General features: G+C 40.7%; 1 protein-coding gene across 18 annotated transcripts in view; it reads right to left on the bottom strand.

Annotated features, from left to right (window-relative positions):
* PCDH15 (protocadherin related 15) overlaps nucleotides 1-21,835 on the bottom strand; it is a 1,467,631-nt gene that overhangs the window by 274,179 nt on the left and 1,171,617 nt on the right. For all 18 annotated transcript variants that reach the window (XM_075935032.1, XM_075935037.1, XM_075935036.1 and 15 more), the window contains one exon: nucleotides 15,780-15,908. In XM_075935032.1, the coding sequence (XP_075791147.1) occupies nucleotides 15,780-15,908 (129 nt within the window). The remainder of the gene's footprint in view (nucleotides 1-15,779; nucleotides 15,909-21,835) is intronic.

Here is a 21,835-nt window from a genome sequence, read left to right as displayed (position 1 = left end):
CTCCCCTAGTCCACAAGCCAGCTCTCTCAGCTTCAGCGTAGCAGAAGCGAACTAAGGCTCAGGGCTTCCTGCCCATGACACAGAGGGTATGTCTACACTACCCCGCTAGTTCGAACTCATTTCACGAGGAGTAACGGTAGTTCGAACTAGGAAGCCTAGTTCGAACTACCTAGTTCGTGCCACGTGTAGCCGCGCGGCACAGGGTTCGAACGAGCGGGGATTTAAAAATGGCGGAGACCCGCTTATGCAAATGAAGCCCGGGAAATTCAAATCCTGGGCTTCATTTGCAAGTGCGGTATGCCTACATTACCCTCCTAGTTCGATCTAGGAGGGTAGTGTAGACATACTCTGACAGGGGTGGCAGGTTTGTATAATTTTTGGTGCTGCCCCATTAGCCACACCCCCAGAACTCCATTAGCCAGGCCTCTGGAGGTAACACGCTCAGGACAAGATGGACACATGACCAAAAGTAAAAGGTGTCATGTCACCCCTCTAGAAGGACTTTTCCCACCATCCTCCCCACAAAACCCCCCTCATGCAACTATCCTGCAGTTGCATTAACCCAATGTGTGTGACATTAACTCGGGGGCAGAGAGGCTGGAGGAAGTGTTCCCTCTAAGGCTATGTCTACACTCTCAGCTTCTTGCGCAAGTACAGCCATTCTTGTGCAAGACCCCACAGAGCATCCACACTGCCCTTGCTCAAGGAAATTTACAGTATGGCGTGGTAAGAGAGGGCATCTTGCACAAGAGCTACGCTCTTTTCTCCCTGGATGCTCGGCAGGGATTTCTTGAGCAAGAAACCCCTAGGGCTAAAATGGCCATCAGAGCTTTCTTGGGCAAGAGAGCGTCTACACTGCCATGGATGCTCTTGTGCAAAAGCACAGCTTGCACATGGCAATGTGGATGTGTTCTTGCGCAAGACTTCTTGCACAAGAACCCTTGTGCAAGATGTTCATGCGCAAGAAACTGACAGTATAGACATAGCCTAAGAGTTTCCTCCCATGAACAGAATTGATTTTGTGTTGTGCACCTGTACTGAGTTCATGTGCCTTGTTTGGATGTGCCACTGTGGCACCCAAGTTATTAATAAATATTTTTAAACCTCTACCTTTTCCCTCTGCTGCCATGTCTCCTCCTCTTGTTCCATCAGCTCCCCTGGTGCCTGCTGCCCCCCCCTCCCCAACTCCTCACCTTCCTTTGCTGTACTGACTCCTGCCCTTCTCATTGCCTTCAGCCCTCCTGAGACCTGCCCCCCTCCACCAGCCCTGCTCTCCCCCTTGTGCCCACTCCTCCAGTAGCCCCCACACTAATCGTGTGAGCTACCCCTCCTCATCCCCTCTCCTAACATCTCCCTCTACACACCTGCTCTGCCTCTCTCCTCTGGTGCTGGTCCCTCTCCTGCAGGTGTCTGCCCTACTGCTTCACCCCCAGAATCACCTGCACCTTCCCTTACCCCTGCACCCTCCTGGTGCCTCCCCCTTCCCTCACTGCCCCTGCCCCCTTTTTCCCTGATGCCCATCCCCTCACCACCCTCTGCCCCCATTTCCCTCATGCCCCTGTGCCCTCACACATAACTTGCTCCATCCCCACCTTCCTCATGCCCATCCCTTCTTTCAAGCCTTCTCCCAGCACCTCCCCCTCCAGCCCCCAATGCCCTTACCCTCTCTCCTCCCAGCATCACCCTGTCCCCTCTCCCAATGACACCTCCCCTCCTGCCTTTTTCCTCATTGTCTGCACTTGGCCCCCTGGCATTTGTCTCTACCCTGTCCCTTTGGTGCCTTCCCCTTTCTTCCCCCTCTCCCCCTCTGTACAAGCCCCTTCCTCTTTCACCCCTTCCTCTTTCTTCCCCCCTCCCCCTCCGCACAAGCCCCTTCCTCTTCCACCCCGTCCCCTAGTTTTCTCCCTCCCCCTTCTACCTTCCACTTTGCAGGGCCGGAGTCTGCGCTCCGCCCCAGAAGTCCCCATCTCCTGGATCACGCAAGGAGATAAAAATTTAGGAGTCTGACACTTTGGGTATAACTACACTACATAGGTTTTAGTACCAAGGCTGTGTCGAGGCAGCCATCACTAAAAACATGTGTGAATGCTTTTTGTGGGCAAAATACTTCCATCCAATGAGCGTGTTTTCCCTTTGTTGGAAGGATCGCATTCCTACTTATTTGCTATATTGTCCTTTGTACACATTTTTGTATGGAATAATATTAAGGGTAGGTAGGCAGTGCATATCAAGTTAGGTTAAGGGCTCTGAAATAGCTAGTATATGCCCATATGCCATGTTGGAACTCCTCTGCAGCCACTATCTTGTCAAGCACATGACCAACACTGTCTGAAAGCTCTTGAAAATTCAGAAAAATTAGTTTATATTGCTAAATATTTCACATTATATTGCAAGTCATTTGGGATGTCTTTTCTTCAGACAGCTTCTTTTAATCTCGCACATAAGAGATTTTAATGGCCATAAGGAGTTTGGCTTGAAACAGCCTGAACTTCATTGTCAATTTTGTGTATTTGAACTCTTGAAAACCCTTTTGTTTCACATGAGTCTTTACAAAGAACTTCATTCAGCATTCCTTCTCTTGACTTGTTAGGGGATGCCAACAGCAGGGAATCTAGTACGCCTCCAATGCCCCAATTTAGATAGTATTGTCTACAATAAAAGAGATTTGAAATACATCCATTACACTTTCAGCCTTCTCCTTTGAAACTTTTGTTCCTTTAATCTTTAGCATGCTTCCCAGACCCTGCAGGCGGTACTGGTATGCTATTGCCTACAAGAGTGCCAGCTGACAGAGAAAGAGCCTAGCATCAGAGCTGCTGTGACTTCTATTACTTCACAGAATGTTAATCCTTGTTCCAGATCCATAATGGGCACCCATCTCTAACAAAAAACTCTTTTAATATACAGTGCCTTGGTGTTTTCCTGGGAAATAAGGACTGTGGTAATCATAGCCCTTATAGAATTCCATTTTTTAGCCGTAACTTTCTATTTAAAAGCAAACTGTTAGTAAGAAATATACAATCTCTCATGACAGACCAATGAGGGATTTTGAAGGTATTTTACCATATGCTTTAGTAGAATGAATTTCTGATTGTTAAGGAAACCTCGGTGTAAAAAATCTCATAAGGACAGAAGACAGCATCATGTGGCAAATTATAAAAAAAATTGCATTAAAAGAGTCAGACATTGATTCCTTACTATTCTCTATATTTTGTAAGGAATATTAATACTGTACCCTGGACACCATTAAAACTGGTACAGTTTTGGCTTTCACATCATCAGCATTGCTGCTATATATTTCCAAGAATACCATGGTAATGTTAGTCAATTGTAAATGACAGTTGTACCGACTTTAAAATAAATCCTTGTAGTTGTGTGATACTAATAAAACTATACATTGTTCAGTTTAGGATTTTAATTAACAAACAGGCTACTTTTCTGGATGGCTTCAGCATCATTGGAAATAAACTATAAATGAAACATACTAAAATATTGCCATCTGCAGTACAAGATTTTTCCATGAAAAATATGTGGGGTGGGGGAAATATTTAAAGTGATTAACTTAAACTGGAATCACATCAGTAATTCCACCAATGTTGTTTTCAGAATTCATCTTCTGCTGCTGAAGTGTTGCATACACATTCTAGTGTACTTTAGCTTTTGTGTTTTAAATACACTGGGAAAGACTTTTTGAAAGCACAGGTTCAAGTTAGGTGCCTGGTTTCCATTCAAAGTAAATGGTGAAAAACTATGACACAATACATATTTATTGTTTTTCCAATGGTTCTATCTAAGGTTTAGTTAAAATAGCATTATTTCAGTGAGTTCAAAACTCATGTCAACTTTGGTAAAAAAATAGACTTTCCCTTTCAGATGTGGTTATAATGTGTTGTGAAGGACAAATCAGTAAGATTAAATAATGTTTAGAAAAAGATTTACAGATTAAAATATACGGACACCAAAATGAAATTAATCAAAGACAAATGTAAGGTGCCATGCTCAGTGAAGAAAAAAACAATTCACAAATACAGAATGGGGGATAACTTGCTTAGCAGTAACGGTGCTAAGAAGGATCTGGGAGGTGTGGTGGATCACAATCTCAGCATGAGTCCAAAATATCAACTCCACTCCTTTTTATCCCACCTGTTCACATTTATGAATATGAATATCAGAATGCGTACCCAGCACATCAGCAATACACAGAGACAGCTTTATCCAGCCATATAGCAGGAAATAGGGCTGATGATAACTGATAAAATTTGGTTCCATCATGCTGCATATAGGAATAAGCTATCAAACACTTTTGAACATTTCAGATTCTATATGTTTTAGAAATGACACTAATTCCTAAGATAGGGAATGACATGTCTCTTGCAATGACATGCTCTGTCTTATAGGTTTTATCTAAGCTAAAAATAAACTGAATTTATTATTTTAAAAGACACTTTAATGGCACATGAAAAAGCACAGCATGGATTCTGAAAATATTTATTACTGCTTTGAAAAGTCACATCCATATAGCTTTAAATGAGAAAAAACAGCATGTAAATGTATTTACAGAGAAAAACTAAAAGCAATAAAAGTAATAAAAGAAAAACTAAAAGTAAATTCAGAGGGTGGGATGCTAGTTGTGGGGACCTTAATATACGAAGAGGTAGGGGTCTTCAAGAAGCTATCTAATTCATTGACCTTTTTGCTTCAGTGTAACACATTCAAACTATGACAGGGTTGACAAAAGGTCTCCCAGTTATTTTTCCAAGGTCCTGCACCTCAGCTCGATCATCTTTGTGCAGCAGAGCAGTGTGGCTGCCTCTCTGAAGAACCCAGTTCACATAGCAATTAGTGTATGTAGGGGTCAATTGTGGAAGAGTTCTGTACGTGTGAAGTATAGGGGTGGTGAGGCCTGCATTCTCCTCCCTTTCCCTACTACTGATGAACCAGAAGCAAGTCTCTAGGAACATACACCATTGCAGCAAGAACGAATTGTAGATAACACAACATAATATAACAATCTTGTTTACCTAAATGTACTGATCATGTCTTTGTACTTTGAGAACCGAGTGTCGGACCTGAGACTCAGTATATACTCATGTACTATTTGTGTCCACATATTGCTAAATTAAACTGTGGTGAAGCAGTCTACAAAACCTGAAGTATAATTTGCACTGAATCAGACTTCATGAATAAGTAACATAATTGCAAGTAAAGAGAAATCTAATTGAAAGAAGCAGTTTTTTCTATCAATTCTATTAGTTTTTAATATCATTTTTTGTATTCTTAAAATACAGAAATCTTAATTATAGTCAAACTCACTTTAAAAAATACAAAAGCAAACAAAAAGCCCAATGATGAATTTTTACTGAATAGTCCATGAAATGGAGGGGGAGAAAAGTTCATGTTTCCCTCCTTTATCCTTTCCTTTATCTTCCTTGTCTTGTGGTCTTTTGGTTTATACAGCCCTGTCTTCTTAGCTTTACTATTCTATTGTCTTGTGACTGTATTGCTGCTGGGCACATGATTATAAAAGATGGATGTGAATTGACATTAGAGGTGACATGCAGTGGATTTGTCTTATTTCTTATGTCTCCCTTTTATTAAAGATGTCTTAAATGCCTTTTGAATTTTCTATTGTGCATATTTTCAGTGTCACAAACTCCATCAGTGACTTACGATTGATGGGATTCTTGCTATCAGCTTTAAGAAAAACTACTAACAAATAGTTCAATCTAAAGTCAAGCAAAATATGCTCTGGATTTCATATTTTCCTTCTAGATTCAAGACAAGTTCTACTAGTACATTTTTCCCTTTTTAGGAAATAACGAACAAGTTCAGTTAAAGTAAAATCCAACACAAAACTCCAAATAAACCAAATTTAAATTTATGTTGAAATTCTAAATAGGAATAGGGAAATATTATATACTACATTTAATGTTTTAACCCCTTAATCTGCACTTCCTGTGTTTGGCTGGCACAAAAAGCTAAAATATACCAAAAAATGCTATTCTCCTAATATTTCTGACTCAGTCACTACAAATAGTACAGAAATCGGACTACAGAATAAGATGAATTCCTCAAGTTTTCCAAATATGCTTTGATAAACTTTTTTTTTGTTTTTATCCCAAATCCGTCTCCACTCTGAATTTATCATGAAATGTCATCCATCAACATTGTCTCTTCTTGTGATTCACAAAGAACAAATATATTGTAATTTTCAGTGCTATTTGTGTCACGTGCTAACAAATAACAAGAGAAACTAACAAGAGAAAGCAGACATCTTACACTTACACTTAACTGACCAAAATCTCCCCCCAATTCCAATTGTACCTTCCTTCTTTGAGGTTTCCAACACATCTTCTCTCCATTTGAAAACACCTTGCAGCATGATAATCTAAAGTCCACTTATCACATTCTTATTGTACTACAATATTAATATAATGCTTACAAAATGTTAATAAAATAGGTAGGATATATGTGTACAAATCTTTGCAAGCCAGGTACATCAGCTGAGGAGATAAAATAAAGTCCATACTCCAGTTCAACTCTCTTTCCTCAAGGCCAGTTTGTTTAACAAAGCACATTCCAAAGCAGGATCAAAATAACACAGAACACTTGCTAACAGCCCATAGATACCTTTTCAGCTTTCAACATGCTGGAAGGGGAGAGAGCATGTCCTTTCCCTTTAGGTAACCTTCCTTAAAATAGCTTCTCTTTTCTTTTTAAATCCCAGATCACTGATAGAATGGGTAGGGAATTTGATTTTACTTCTAAACCCTTACATGCTGGATTATAAAAAGGACCTTATTTGGGATTGATCCTGCTTTGGGCAGGGGCCTGGACTCAATGACCTCCTGAGGTCTCTTCCAACCCTATGATTCTATGACCTATATTCTGTGTCACATCCTTACAGATTCACTAATCCTCAACAAATACTTTTTTTATGTTTGGTATTCTCTTCCTTGACATATCCCATTATACTTAAATGAGTATTTGCCATGTCTGACAAACCATTGAGAAGACAGAGTGGAAAAATGAAGGAAAATTGTAAGCCCACATTTTTAAAGGTATTTAAATATTGCTTCACTGAGCATTGCAAGGCCTACATGACTTGGGAATGAAAGTCTCATTTTCAAAAGTGCCTCACTATTGAAAGTGATGCTTAGGCCTTACAATACTGAACAGAACAATGGCTAAATTCCTTTTAAAAATTGGGCCTAAATGCTCCAGGCCTCATTAGAAAACTTTTAGGCACACCATGAGCTCTCCTGACTTCTTCTGATACTAACAGTAATGCTGAAAGCACACTTATTGTTCCTCTGGGGTCACTATGCCCACTTCTATTGATAATGTTCCTCCACCGCAGGGCTGGGGAACTGTTTTCCTATTTGACTCACAGCAAAAATGAGTCAGGAGCCACACAAAACCCTGCAAGAGTGAATGTGGAGGACACAAAAGGCTCAGGACTTCCCCTAGGCTATGGGTTGGGGCCAGAAATGAGTAATTCAGGGTGTGGAAGAAGGTGAGGGCTCTGGCTGAGGATGTGGACTCTAGGATGAGGCTTGGGGTGAGGGGTTTAGTGTGTGAGAGCAGGCAAGGGGTTGGGGTGTGGGTGGAGGGTACAGGATCCATTTGAGAGTATGAGTTTTGGGGTGGGGCTCTAGGAGAAAGTATGGGTAATGAGGGGGGCTCAGGGTTGGGGCGCAGTTGGGGCTTAAAACCTGGAATGGGGGGTGAGAGGCAGGAGGGATTTCAGGGTGTAGGCTCTGGCTGAGCAGCTCCTGATCGGCAGTGCAGGAAGAACTAAGTCAGGGTGCTCTGCCTTCTACAAACCTAGAAGCATCTGTCGTGTGGCTCCCTGCCAATGGGAGCTATAGAGCTTGTGCTGGGGGCAGGGACAGCACACAAAGCCTTTCTAATCACCCCTCTGCTTAGGTGCCACAGGAACATGTTGATAATACTTGTGGCTCCAGTCCTATGGAGAGGGCACCAAGGCTCAGGGCCTCCAGCCCGTGGTGTGGAGACTTTCCACAGAGTAGATGAAGTGGAACAGTGGGCTGAATCAGTCCCATGGGCTATAGGTCCCCATTCCTGCTCTACCATTATTCTGATCCCACACTGGCCCACCAATTCCTCTCTCTGCACTTTCTATCATGCATGCACCATGCTCCCCAGTAGGGCAAGGATTATGGATCAAAGATGGTGTAATAATTTAGGACTATGGTGGCAATAGGGAAGCATTATCTGGAGTTTTTATATTACAATTTAACTATGTGAAATTCTCAATTTACACTGAGAAATGCCATCATTTGCAACATGTTATCTTTCCAATTTGGGATGAAAAGTTTAAATGTTTCATATGATAGAAATTACAAATATATATTTGGAACTCTTGAAATGTATTGTTTTAACATTTTTTATCAACATGCCACAAATTGAAATATTTTGTTTGTTAATGGAAATTACCTGAAATGCTCTCTTTTGAGTAATTTCAAACTTATGTTGCATTTTCCAGTTATGGCTCATGGCCTTATTGGACAATAGATCAGGAATCTGATGTTCCCAGTCTTGTTGGGGGACAGTTTCCCTAACCAAACTTTAGCTCCCATAAGGAAACCAGAGTCATGTACAGGGCTGGATTAAAGTTATTGAAGGGCCTAAGCTAATGGGTAAGAAGAGACTAAATACAAAGTACATATTTTTAAAAATTATGACCTCAAACACTGGCCTACATACATATTTACATATTATTTGTTTATGTAAAATTAACACATTTATTCTACTACACTCAGTTCTTCAAAGAGATATTCCTGAGTAAGCGATCGCACGAGTGATAATGCTTTACTGTCCCTCTCATAGGCCTCCTTCCTCCTAAGCAGCAGAGTGCTAATCTGTAAGAGGAAGAATACCACAATGTTCCCCATCATGCTCACCTCTTTCAAACCTCAGCTCTCCACATGGTGCAGGGCAAAGTCAAGTCCTGCAGGTGTTTCCCCCAAGTTATGGATTCTAAACCACATGGCCTCTCTCACTCTGGGTACAGTGTGGGAGGCATCTGGTTTTTATTATGTAAAAGAAAACCCACTGCAATAGAGGAAGTCGTAATGGGAAAATTACATTGGGTGGCATTGTATTTTCAGCTCTCTTGCTCTGAAAGCTGCCTTCCAGTGTTACAATGGCTGAGGGCAATGAACTACTGATTTCACACTGAACCCAAGTATGATGATACCCCAGTGATTCACTATATCGAGCCATTCTGTCACCAAGTTCTTCCACAGTTAGAATCCTAGAATAGAATTATAGTACTGGAAGGGATCTTAAGAGCTCATCTACTCTGGTTCTCTGCACTCATGACAGGACTTAGTATTCTAAAATGTATGCTCAGTAGCTGTGACATCAGGGTATTTTAAAGCATGAGTTCAGTTTGTATTTGCTTAAGCTTTCTGTAAGAAAAGCTTAACATCTAGAAGTGACACAGATCTTTACCAGTCATATCATCTTATTGCTTAAATATCACTGTGTAAACATTACACAGATTTAATCTAAAGACTTTCAGCTTGTGAATGAGTAACAGTTCTTAAAAGTACAAAGATACATTGGCTTGTGGAACTTGGCTCAGCAGAAGGAAAGAACTTGATTTCTTGTGCATCCCAATACAGAAAAAAACAAAGACAAAAATTGGATTTATTTGATTTTTAATAAATTTCAATACAGTATTGGACACAGTGCATCATAAGTCTGAATCCCCTAGCTAGAAGGTACTGTAAAAGTACAAATTCTAATATCTAGAATGGGACATTTAGTTTTTTTTTCTTAAAGATGTGTGGGAATAATTTCCTTATACATGGCAGGGTGGAAGGCCATAGTTCTGGCTGGAGCTGCATAGAGTGTGCGTAGGATGGGTACAAGCTCCCCACCTTACCACTCTGGTACTGCCTCTTCCTCCTGACACTCCCTTGTCCTGTCTCCCTCAGGCACTCACCAGTTGTCCAGAAATGGGGCCCAGCATACATGGGTCCCAGGACCCAGACCACAGTGACAGGCACTAGAATCCAGGAGGCACTGATTAATCGTGATTAATTTCTTTTAAAATTGCAATTAAAATTAGCTGTGATTAATCAACAGCCCTAATTAGAACCTTATCTTAGAAATGAGAGCATTGATATCAAGATTAAAATCAATTAGAATCATATGGTAATCACTGTAGGTAGGGACTTTTTATAGTCTCATAATTTTTACATTGTCAGATTTTTCTTAGAAATGAGGGGTCATTAATATATAAATTCGGTAAGGAGCTTTCACGAAAAACCCTTTTCCCCTGAAGAAGAGAAGAAGAAAAAGAGCTAGTTTACTTGTAGGATTAAGAAAATTAAAAAGAGAAAAAAGTCTGCCTATGTTCTTTCCAGCCAGTCATATTATCAAAATGAATTTAAGTTCTGGTCAGGGGCTTTAATATTTAATACAATTGTAATTTGGAAAAAATTGATGAACTTAACAGTAACAAATTACTGGGACCAGATGGCATTTACCCAAGAGTTCTAAAAGAACTCAAATGTGAAATTGCAGAACTATTAACTGTGGTTTGTAACCTATCCTTTAAATCAGCTTCTATACCTAATGACTGGAAGACAGCTAACATGATGCCAATATTTAAAAAAGGCTCAAGAAGTGATCTTGGCAATTACAAATGGGTAAGTCTAACATCAGTACTGGGCAAATTAGTCGAAACTATAGTAAAGAATTGAATTGTCAGACACCTAGATGAACATAATTTGTTGAGGGAAAGTCAACATGATTTCTGTAAAGGGAAATCATGCCTTACTAATCTGCTAGAGTTCTTTGAGGGGGTCAACAAACATGTGGACAAAGGGGATCCAGTTTATATAGTGTATTTAGATTTCTAACAAAGACCCTCACCAAAGGCTCTTAAGTAAATAAATTGTCATGGAATAAGAGGGAAGGTTCTTTCATGGATTGAGAACTGGTTAAAAGACAGGAAACAAAGGGTAGGAACGAATAGTAAGTTTTTCGAGTGGACGGAAGTAACTAGTGGGGTCTCCCAAGGGTCTGTTCTGGGACCAATTCTATTTAACTTATTTATAAAGGATCTAGAGAAAGGGCTAAACAATAAGGTGGCAAAATTTGCAGATGATACCAAACTGCTCAAGATAGTTAAGACCAAAGCAGACTGTGAAGACCGTCCAAAAGATCTCACCAAACTAAGGGTACGTCTACACTACAGCGCTAATTCGAACTAACTTAGTTCGAATTAGTTAATTCGAACTAAGCTAATTCGAACTAACACGTCTAGAACTAAAAACTAGTTGGAATTAGCATTTTGCTAATTCGAACTAGCATGTCCACATTGAGTGGACCCTGAACAGGGCTTAAGGATGGCCGGAAGCAGTGCCGGAAGGGCATCAGAGGAGGACTTAGAGCGTGGAGATGCTGTCTCAGGCTAGCCAAGGGCTGCGCTTAAAGGGACCTGACCCCCACCCCGGACAGACAGTTCTCAGGGGTGCCCTGCTTGATAACCAGTCCTGGCTTGGAGTGCCCGGAGTGCCCACACTGGGCACATCACACCACTCGGCCATCAGACCGGCTGCACTTGCCGCAGGCTGCCATCTAGGGAGAGGGGGCAATTTGGGGGCTGCAGGAGAGCTTCCACCCACAGAAGCCCACAGAGCCAGCCCAGTCCTCCCCATCGGGGGCTCGTACCCCATTCCTCCCTCACCTCCTTGCACTTACCCTTCCCTAGCCCCCCTTCTTATTGATGTACAAAATAAAGATAACGTTTCTTCCAACATTGACTCTGTCTTTATTGAACAAAACTGGGGGAGACTGGGAAAAGGAGGTGGGAGAGGGAAGAGAAAGGCTGGGAGAGGGAAGGGCAACTAACATGATCAGGGGTTGGGAACAGGTCCCAGATGAAGAAAGGCTACAGAGACTGGGACTGTTCAGCTTAGAAAAGAGGAGACGGAGCGGGGACAGAATAGAGGTCTCTAAAAGCAGGGGTTGGGTGGAGAGGGTGCATTCAGAAAAGTTCTTCGTGAGTTCCCATAAAGAAGGACTAGAGGACACCAAAGGAAAGGAATGGGTAGCAGGCTTGAAACTAGTAAGAGAAAGTTGTTCTTGACAAAGCAAATAGTTAACCTGTGGAACTCCTTGCTGCAGGAGGCTGTGAAGGCTAGAACTAGATCAGAGTTTAAAGGGAAGTGAGATCAAGTCATGGAGGTTGGGTCCATGGAGTAGTCTTAGCCAGGGGGTAGGAGTGGTGTCACTGCCCAAAGTTTGTGGAAGACTGGAGAGGGATGGCACGAGACAAATGGCTTGGTCACTGTCTTCGGTCCATCCCCTCCAGGGTCCCTAGGGTTGGTCGCTGTCGGCAGACAGGCTACTGGGCTAGATGGACCTTTGGTCTGACCCAGGACGGCCATTGTAAGCTCAGGGTCGGGGGTCTCAGTGGACCCCCTTGATTTTCATGCACACCTGCTCCTGGGTGGCCAGGCTGGCAGCTCTTCTGCCCTAGACGGTGTGACGGCACGTTGGGGGTCCCCCGTCTCCTGCACCCCGAAATGGCACAAACAGACTCCACCAGCCAGTGGAATTGAGGGTGGTTTATTGCTCCTCCAGGATACAGCATAGCACAGATGTAATCTGGTTACAGGAACTGGGGCTAAGAGGCCTCAGTGCTCCCCTTGAGATAGGGGAGTCCCAGCCCCCCTCCCCAGCTCCTTCTCCCCTGCTTTCCAGACAGGAACTCACTAACTCTCTTCCAGCCCTGCCCCCCAGCCAGGGCAGCATTCCACCTTCCTTTGTTCCTCTCCATGGGGGGTGTCTGGCCACTGGTTTGCATAGTGACTCATCCTGTTTTGCTGGGTCGTGGTACCCACGGCAGCCAGTGGGGGTTACCCCAGAGCCAGCAGCATAGAAACCAGCCAGGTATCCCCACTACGTCACAGACGGCCACTTTCCTGTGCCTAGTGCGGAGATCGTGGACGAGGTCCACAATGTCTGCACTAGCCCAGGAAGGTGCCCGCCTCTTGCGGTCCCGGGCAAGCTCCCGGGAGCCGCCAGCCTGGTCCCGGGAAGAGGGGGTGGGCTGGGGGACATCGGGTGGGTGGCTCTGTGCCGTGTCAGGTGCAGGGTCTGCTGGCTGGGTGCTGGCAGGCTTGCACCTGGCACAGGCACCGTAGCCAGCCCGTGCCCCTTTAAGGGATCCGGGGCCGGGAGGGGGGCAATAGAGTTTCCCTGGCATTGGCCAGAGTGGCCACCAGGGAAACCTGGGGAGGGCTAGCCTCCCACTAGTTCGAATTAAGGGGCTACACACCCCTTAATTCGAACTAGTAAGTTCGAACTAGGCTTAATCCTCATAAAATGAGGTTTTCCTAGTTCGAACTAAGCGCTCCGCTAGTTCGATTCAAATTCGAACTAGCGGAGTGCTAGTGTAGCGCCTATGAATGTTAGTTCGAACTAACGTCCGTTAGTTCAAACTAACATTGTAGTGTAGACATACCCTAAGTGATTGGGCAACAAAATGGCAAATTAAATGTAATGGTGATAAATGTAAAGTAATGCACATTGGAAAAAATAAGCCCAACTATACATACAGCATGATGGGAACCAATTTAGCTACAGTTACTCAAGAGAGAGATCTTGGAGTCATTGTGGATAGTTCTCTAAAAACAGCCACTCAATCTGCAGCGGCAGTCAAAAAAGCAGATAGAATGTTAGGAATCATTTAAAAAGAGATAGAGAATAAGACAGAATGTATCTTATTGCCTCTGTATAAAACCATGGTACAGCCATGTCTTGAATATTGCATACAGATGTGGTCATCTCATCTCAAAAATTATATATTGGCATTGGAAAAGGTTCAGAAAAGGGCAAAAAAAATTATTAGGGGTTTGGAATGGTTCTCATATGAAGAGAGATTAAAAAGACTTGGGCTTTTCAGCTTAGAAAAGAGGAGACTAGGGGGTGATATGATAGAGGTCTATAAAATCATGACTGGTATGGAAAAAATGAATAAGTTATTTACTTATTCTCACAATATAAGAACTCAGGGTCACCAAATAAAATTAATAGGCAGCAGGTTTAAACAAAGGGAAGTTTTTCTTCTCACAGTACATGGCCAGCCTCCTTGCCAGAGGAGGTTGTGAAGGCCAGGACTTTAGCAGAGTTCAAGAAAGAACTACATAAATTCATGGAGGTTAGATCCATCAATGGCTATTAGCCAGGATGGGTAGGAATGATGTCCTTAGCCTCTATTTGTCTGGAAATAGATGACAGGAGAGGGATCACATGATGATTACCTGTTGGTTTCCCTCCCTTTGGGGCATCTAGTATTGGCCACTGTCGGCAGACAGGATACTGGGCTAGATGGATCTTTGGTCTGAGCAGTATGACTGTTCTTATGTTCTTATTATTTTCTTATTAGGATGTGGATTGTATGAAATATCATTGAAACTGGTGAAGAGAAGCCAAGACCTTCTTTAAGATAGCTGTAAGAAACTATTGTGCTCCTTCATGGAACCAAAAAACAAATAATACCAGCTTTCACCTAAAACCCAGGCATATGTACTGTCCACAGCAAATGCACATGAAGGCAGAGGGGTTATGCTGGGTGCTATTTTAGCAGAAATTATTAAAAAATAAAGTTAAAATTTGCTTTTTTAAGATTTTGTTAAGAGATGTTGAATCTCTTATTGGTTCAAAAGGCACACAACCCAGTTTGCTGAAATTGGGTGTACTGCCAAAAAAAAATTACAAAATAAATTATTTTGAATGATAAATACTTCATGTGGCATCATGTCCCAATAATTTACTTAAATTATATATAAAAAAATAGTCTCAGATTACTAATATCAAAGATTCCAAATGTAAGCCAGGACTCAATCTAATTTTACATCAACAATTTATTTAGATCAAATTAAAAGATTTCTAATTGCTTCCCCCCCCCCCCTAAACTTAGCAATTTGTATATGGGAAACATCAATCATATGGTAGAACAGAACTTAACTGTCATAGCAGCAAGAAACTGCCATCTTGTGACAATATTCAATTCCGTTAACATTAATGTTTCTCATTAACAGTGGTAACCTGGTTAGTTTCATGTTGCTCTTGCTTCCTGTTTCACTATAGAACTGAACTGGAAGTTCCAAAGTTATCATTTAATAACAAATTTACTCCATAGCTTCACAGTGGAAATGTGTCACCACATTTTCAACAAGGCTTTGGGGCTAATGCAGATTAATTATTCATAGTGAGTTATACAAATATTAACACTGACACATAACGTTGTATTTAACAAGCATCTTATACTTACTTTTTGTTCAGTTGCTTACTATTTATTTATGAAACTTGTCATAAAAATTAAAGAAATAAGTATGAAAAGTATTTAGTATGGCATGATGTGTAAGTGCATCATGATGAAATATTACTATGAGATACTTCTGAGAACATATACATTTGTTTTAAATGCTATATAAATAATTCCCCTCAGCTCATGGCAGAATCAAAAAGAGAGAAAACTAAATTAAAACAAGTAAAGCAAAATTAGTAAGCTTTTCTACTTAAAGACAAAACAACACAGTATATTTATACTGCAGATCATTTAACTACTGTATTTTCAACCACATGGATAATATTATGATTGATGGATCAAAACCTTGTAATTTAATAAGGTAGTTGAGAAATAAGGTAACTGAAAAAAAAATAATTCTGTTCTTCATTATTTCTAACATTTTGTACTGTGATCTTCAAGCACACCCTGATAAACTTACCTTCACTTGTCCAACAAAAGCATTCACTTCCTCTTCTTGTACAGACAGATTTTTAGGTAGAAAGGGATCAAAGACTGGTCCATTGTCATTTACATCAGTAACCACAACATTGACAGTGGCAGTTGAGGTCTGCAAGGAAAGATAAAATAGCGAATCAAGTATTTGCACTTTATGCAATTTATTGCATAGCTTATGTCTATAATTGTTTTGAAAAAGCATTAAACAGATTCAAATATCACTCTTTCTGGTCTGTGAAAAGTCAAGCCTTAGTCAGCTTTGTCTTTAGTTTGTCAGCTTTTGAGGGAATGAAAGGTGCATGAAAACAAAAACTATGGAGTCATTTCATTTACTTTAAAAAAATATCAACATTTGTGATTTTCTACCTATATAGTAGATCATCATGAAAAACTGTTTTCTAGCAGAAGCAGCTAGCTTGACTATTGGACACATTCTTATTAAATACACAAAAACTAATTATTCTGTTTCATGTACAAAACCTAGGATGTAGCATTTAGTTTAATGCAATCTGTTCAAGACTTGGTACATACATAGCAGGCCACAGAAAATTATCTTTCAAAGTGAAATCACTAATAAAAGGTGACTTGGGACCTATCCAGTGTAATTGATTGTCTACAAACTGAGTTACTGAGCTTCATGTCAGGTATGAATCTATGGTGCACAAATTTGCCATGACTTTCACCATACCATAGCAGTGTCTGCGTGGCAAGATACTGCTTTGAACCTGGTGCACTATAGATTTACTCCCTCGCTTGATGCCAAGTAACTCACGATGTAAACAAAACCACTTCTTTCCTTATGAGACATGGTCACAGTTACAACATGGAAACATGGATACAGTTACCAATGAAGGTGCCATAACTACAGCTTCAATGTTATTAAAGAGCAAAAAGCTGCTTATAGGATGGTCTCCACTAGGAACCCATTCTTTTGGAAATCAGTTCTCCCCAGTCTGTAATAGCCCAGGGTTGTTAACCTTTATGTCAGGCTGCAAAGCCCTTCTTTCTTTCATTCTCAGATAGGGATCTAGGAGCAGAGTGAGGATGATTCTCTAGTGTTGGTTTGTTGCTGGAGATTATTATTCAATTGCTGTTGTATTTATGATGCTTTAACAAGTAATAAATACCTTGCCATCAGTTTGTCTTGTTTTGACCTAATGTACTGTAGATTGAGACACAAAGTATTTTTTTAAAATATATGAAAAATAATGTTCCATTTAACTATCTTCTTGTACTTGCATTTTGCTCAGCTGCTTACTATTTATTTATAAAAGTTGTCATTTCTATATTTAACTTATGTTAGGAATCTCAAGCTCTTTTTTAAGATGCACAAAACTACTGACAACAATTAGAAGGCTCCAGAACATTCATTGTTGATGGTACACAAAAAGGTCACTGAATTCAGATGGATTTTCATAAGCTAACCTGACAATCTCTTAAATTTTGTAAACTAAGAAAACACAACACAGAAATCATAGACTTAAGAAAATAATACCTGTCAGTTTGACATAGCTTTTTTTTCTATTACAAAGAAACTTTAATGAAATGTTTCTACAATGTGCTTGTTCCTTTCATGATGCTGTCAATAACAAGTCAACCTAGTGCATCATTTAGAACATTTAGATTTGTTACTCAGCAGCCAAAAAACATTTTGTCTGATTGCTTTTGAATCAAGTTTCTGAAAGCAAAGTTATTAAGATTTGCTTACAGACCCATCTTTGTGTCTGAAGAAAAATGACCCTCTGTGTATGTGTGTACACATGCATATTACATGTATAAGTCAACATACTGTGGAAAATTCAATGATCACAGGCATTTTTTAAAAGACATAGAATCATAGAGCTGGAAGAGACCTCAGGAGGTCCTTGAGTCCAGCCCCCTGGCCCAAAGCAGGACCAATCCCAACTAAATCAACCCAGCTAGGGCTTTGTCAAGCCGAGACTTAAAAACCTCTAGGGGTGAAGATTCCACCACCTCCCCAGGTAATCCATTACAGTACTTCACCATCCTCCACAAACATCCACAATGATTGTTTGTAATAGTATTAAACATTAAACCAATAAAGAAAACTTCTCTTTCCATACTCAATCCCATCTCAAACATCAGATTAAAAATGTAACCTATCATGGCTAGGGTATGTGTACACTATGAAAATATTCTAAATTCAATTTAAATCCCAATTTAACAAAATCAAACTAGCATGTCCGCACTGCAGGGAAGCCTCAAAATTAGTCCAAGGCAAACTCTGTTAATGTGGATGCACTACCTCAGATTTAGAGCCCCAAGAAGCACTGGTTAGTAATTAATTTGAATTACTCTGGGTAGCAATTATTTTGAAATAGCAGCACCAGAGAGTCCATACTAACGTTATTTCAAAATAAATATTTTGGAATTAGCATTAACAGGCTTGGTAGTGTGGATGCTCCACTTATAAATTCAACCCGGAGTGGAGGTGGGGTGTTATTTGGAAATAAAGTACTAGTGTACACCAGGGCCGAATGATCTTTCTAATAACAAAATTATAATGCTGGTCTCTAAGATATCTTGTATTAGTCTTGCTAAAAATGTTGTCTGCTAAAATGGTCATTATAGTCTTACCACAAATACAGTCTACTTGTTTGAAAAAAGGTATAAATCTGGAGAGAGCTTTGGAGGGAACATTCTTTCAGCATTCAGCCACAAAAAGAAAGGGTGGAATTTAGTCATTCTTCAACACAACTTGAATTTTTATGTGAGGGGAACTTGTAATAAATCTCAGGAATTTTTGCAGTGCTGGGGTCATCCCCCGGGGCATTGAAGAAGAGGGAGATTTACTGAAGAGAGAAATGGGTGATTATCAGTATAAAGCAAAAGAAAGGAGAAACTCAGGAGGGTGAAAGGAACAAGATGCCAAACAAAATGCAACAGGGTGAAGCAGACCTTCCTTCAATCTGTGAGGCAATATGGGGGAAGGGAACAAGTTTACTGCCCACTCCTGAGATATCTAAAGAGGTTTACTGGGAATCTGAAGAAGTTTACTGAAAGATTACTGATGGACAGAACCAAGGACTACTGATAATTACAGGAAAAACAAGGCTCCTTTTAGAACATAAAATCTTGAAGTCACATCATTGCTTTTATTTTCACCTTGACTATGCCTTACTATTATTACCGGGCAGATGCTGTTTTTGGCAAGTATTTGTGTTATTGCATACATCATTGATGAACTAGAGGAGGTTAAGAAAAGGATCATGAGAATTGTCATGTATGTGGAATGATATTCATAGAAAGAAAAAATATTATGGTTGTTTGCCTTAGGAAAAAAAGATGAGCAAGAGCTGACAAGATAAAGTACACATAATAATGAATGCTACTGGAAAGGCAGATTGAAAGCATCTGTCCTCCCAGTTGCCAAACAAAAGAACAAGGGGAAGGTCAAAGACAATCTAAAATAATAAAAGAACACACTTTTTTCATACAATGTGTAACTCAACTGTGGAAGTCACAGCAAGGCCAAGGACTTAAGATCCTAGAATAGATAGGTAATAAAAATATTGTAAATAAATTATTAAGCCTCATGCTACATTATGTAAACTAATCTCAATTAGAGATGAAAATAAGACCTATTATGAAGATTATTCCACAGCTGTATACTGTGGAATAATTGTGCTTCTCCCTGAAGTATGTGGTGCTAGCCTATCTAGAAGACAAGATACTGAATATACAATGACTCTGATCCACTCTGTCAGTTCTTATGTTTTTATATATGCATGAATGTTGTAATAACTCATCCTGCCATAGAAGCACTATCATTTTTCAGCATTCATCTTGACCTGGGAGAAGCACAGCCTGAAAATTGTATGGATTTTGAGTCCCTCATTATATAGTCAAAATTAATCTAAAATTTACAATTAAGCACACACACTTTGGTTTGTCTGTTCATGGCACTCAAATGTGCCTCTTGATCTAGTACCAACATTTTAAAATAGAGATACCATAATTTCTATGATTGTCACAACTTAGTAAACTACTGGATGTAAATTAACTGAGAGATAATATAAAAATGTATATCCAAGAGGTATTCGCTTCCCACATCCCTTTTTGCTGTCAACTCAAGTGTTCGAGATTCACGTCAAAAGAACACTTTGGAATTCTCTATTTTTCTCCCTAGACTCACAAACTTCTTTCAACTTCATCCAGCTTCATTATTATTTTTTATAATAATAGACATATTCAGAGTTAAATAGGTGCTATTTTTCACCCCAGTAAGGACATGATGTAAACCTTGTAGATGGTCTGCAACTCTGCTAACTACATTGTTCTCCTTTTGGATGGAGGTAACATCTGTTGGTGATTCAGCAGTTAGTTCATCTTGGTAACCACCAAACTCAGAAGATTGTGGGTGTTTATTCCAGTAAGGGACTCCAAAGTAAGGTTGCCAGGTGTCCGGTTATTTATTGGAACACCTGGTCAAAAAGGCACCCTAGCGGTTCTGGTCAGCACTGTCAACTGCGCCATTAAAAGTCTAATGGGTAGCACAATGTGGCTAAAGAAGGCTCCCTGCCTGTTGTGGCTCCAGGCGGCTCCCAGAAGCAGCAGCATATTCCCTCTCCAGCTCCTACATATAAGGACAGTCAAAGGGATCCATATGCTGCCCCATCTCCCAAGTGCGGACTCTAATACTCCTATTGGCTGAAAACTACAGCCAATGGGAGCTGCACAGGCAATGCCTGCAGATAGGATCGTGTATAGAGCCACCCACTCACATTTCCGCCGGAAGGAGGACATGCTGCTGCCTCTGGGAAGTGCTTGAGGTAATTGCTTGGAGCCTGTATTCCAGATCACCTCCAGCACCTAACCACCTTCCCCAGCCCTTATCCCCTTCCTGCCCCCAAACTCCTCAGCTCCTGTCCTACCCCAGAGTCTGCACCCCGAGCTAGAACCCTTACCTTCCAACAAGAACCCCAATCTCCTGCCCCAGCTTGAACCTCCTTCTTTACCCTGAATCCTTCATTTCTGAACCCACCCTAGAGCCCACACAACGCTCCCCCCAAGCCAATCTGGTGAAAATGATTGAGTAATAGAGGAAGGAAGGAAGTGAGCAGGGTCTCAGAAGAGGAGCATGGGTATTCAGTTTTCTATGAGTAGAAATAGAATCATAGAACTGGAAGGGACTTCAAGAGGTCATCATGTCCACCCTCCTGCCCTCACAGCAGCATCAAGCACTATATAGACCATCCCTGATAGATGTCTATCCAATCTGCTCTTAAACAGAGCATCTTCAGTGATGGAGATTCTACAACCTCCATAGGCAATTTATTCCAGTGTTTAACCACCCTCACAATTAGGAAGTTTTTCCTAATGTCCAATGTAAACTTCCCTTGCTGCAATTTAAGCCTATAGAAAGTTGGCCCACTAGTCCTGAGCAATAGTTTCAAGACAAACACCCATAGCAAAACACTGACAGGTATACCATCCTTCATTAAGCAACTAAGGCAAATTACAGAGCCTCTTTTCCGTGGAACAGAAAATGGAGGAAGCAAATAAACTATGGTCATATGATCTTTCAAAAGCCACAATAGTAAGCACTTAGCACAACAGTTAATGAGTGACAGTTTCTGCTACACTGTTTGGTGGAGCAGGAAAAGGGTAAATGCATATATTGTGAGGGAAACCTTCCTCTCTACTGCTCATTGCATGCAGCTCATTTTCATGTATGGTCAGACAGCTCCATCCCATTTCACATCCTACTGCAGGTGCTGTGATTGCTCTGAAACTCCTGTAAGCTATGCTTCACTCTTTTACACAAGGACATTGTTGTAACAAAAGAAGCCTCTAACAGAAACATAGAGATGGTGATTCTTTAAATATTTGTCTATTCTTCCACCTTTCGGAGTAAATTCTGGTGAACATGAAGAACTGTGAGAGTTATTCTTGTTCTATAAAGCTAAAGGAATAAAATCAATACTGAAAGAAATACCTGAGTTCAGTGTATCCAATTAGGAGTAGATACCTGTTTACTCTTTTTACGGCAGGCTTTGTCTTGTTAGTAAAAAAAAA

The sequence above is a fragment of the Pelodiscus sinensis genome, chromosome 8, assembly GCF_049634645.1.
Source record: "Pelodiscus sinensis isolate JC-2024 chromosome 8, ASM4963464v1, whole genome shotgun sequence".
Classification (NCBI taxonomy): Eukaryota; Metazoa; Chordata; order Testudines; family Trionychidae; genus Pelodiscus; species Pelodiscus sinensis.
This window is presented reverse-complemented; position numbering and strand designations above follow the sequence as displayed.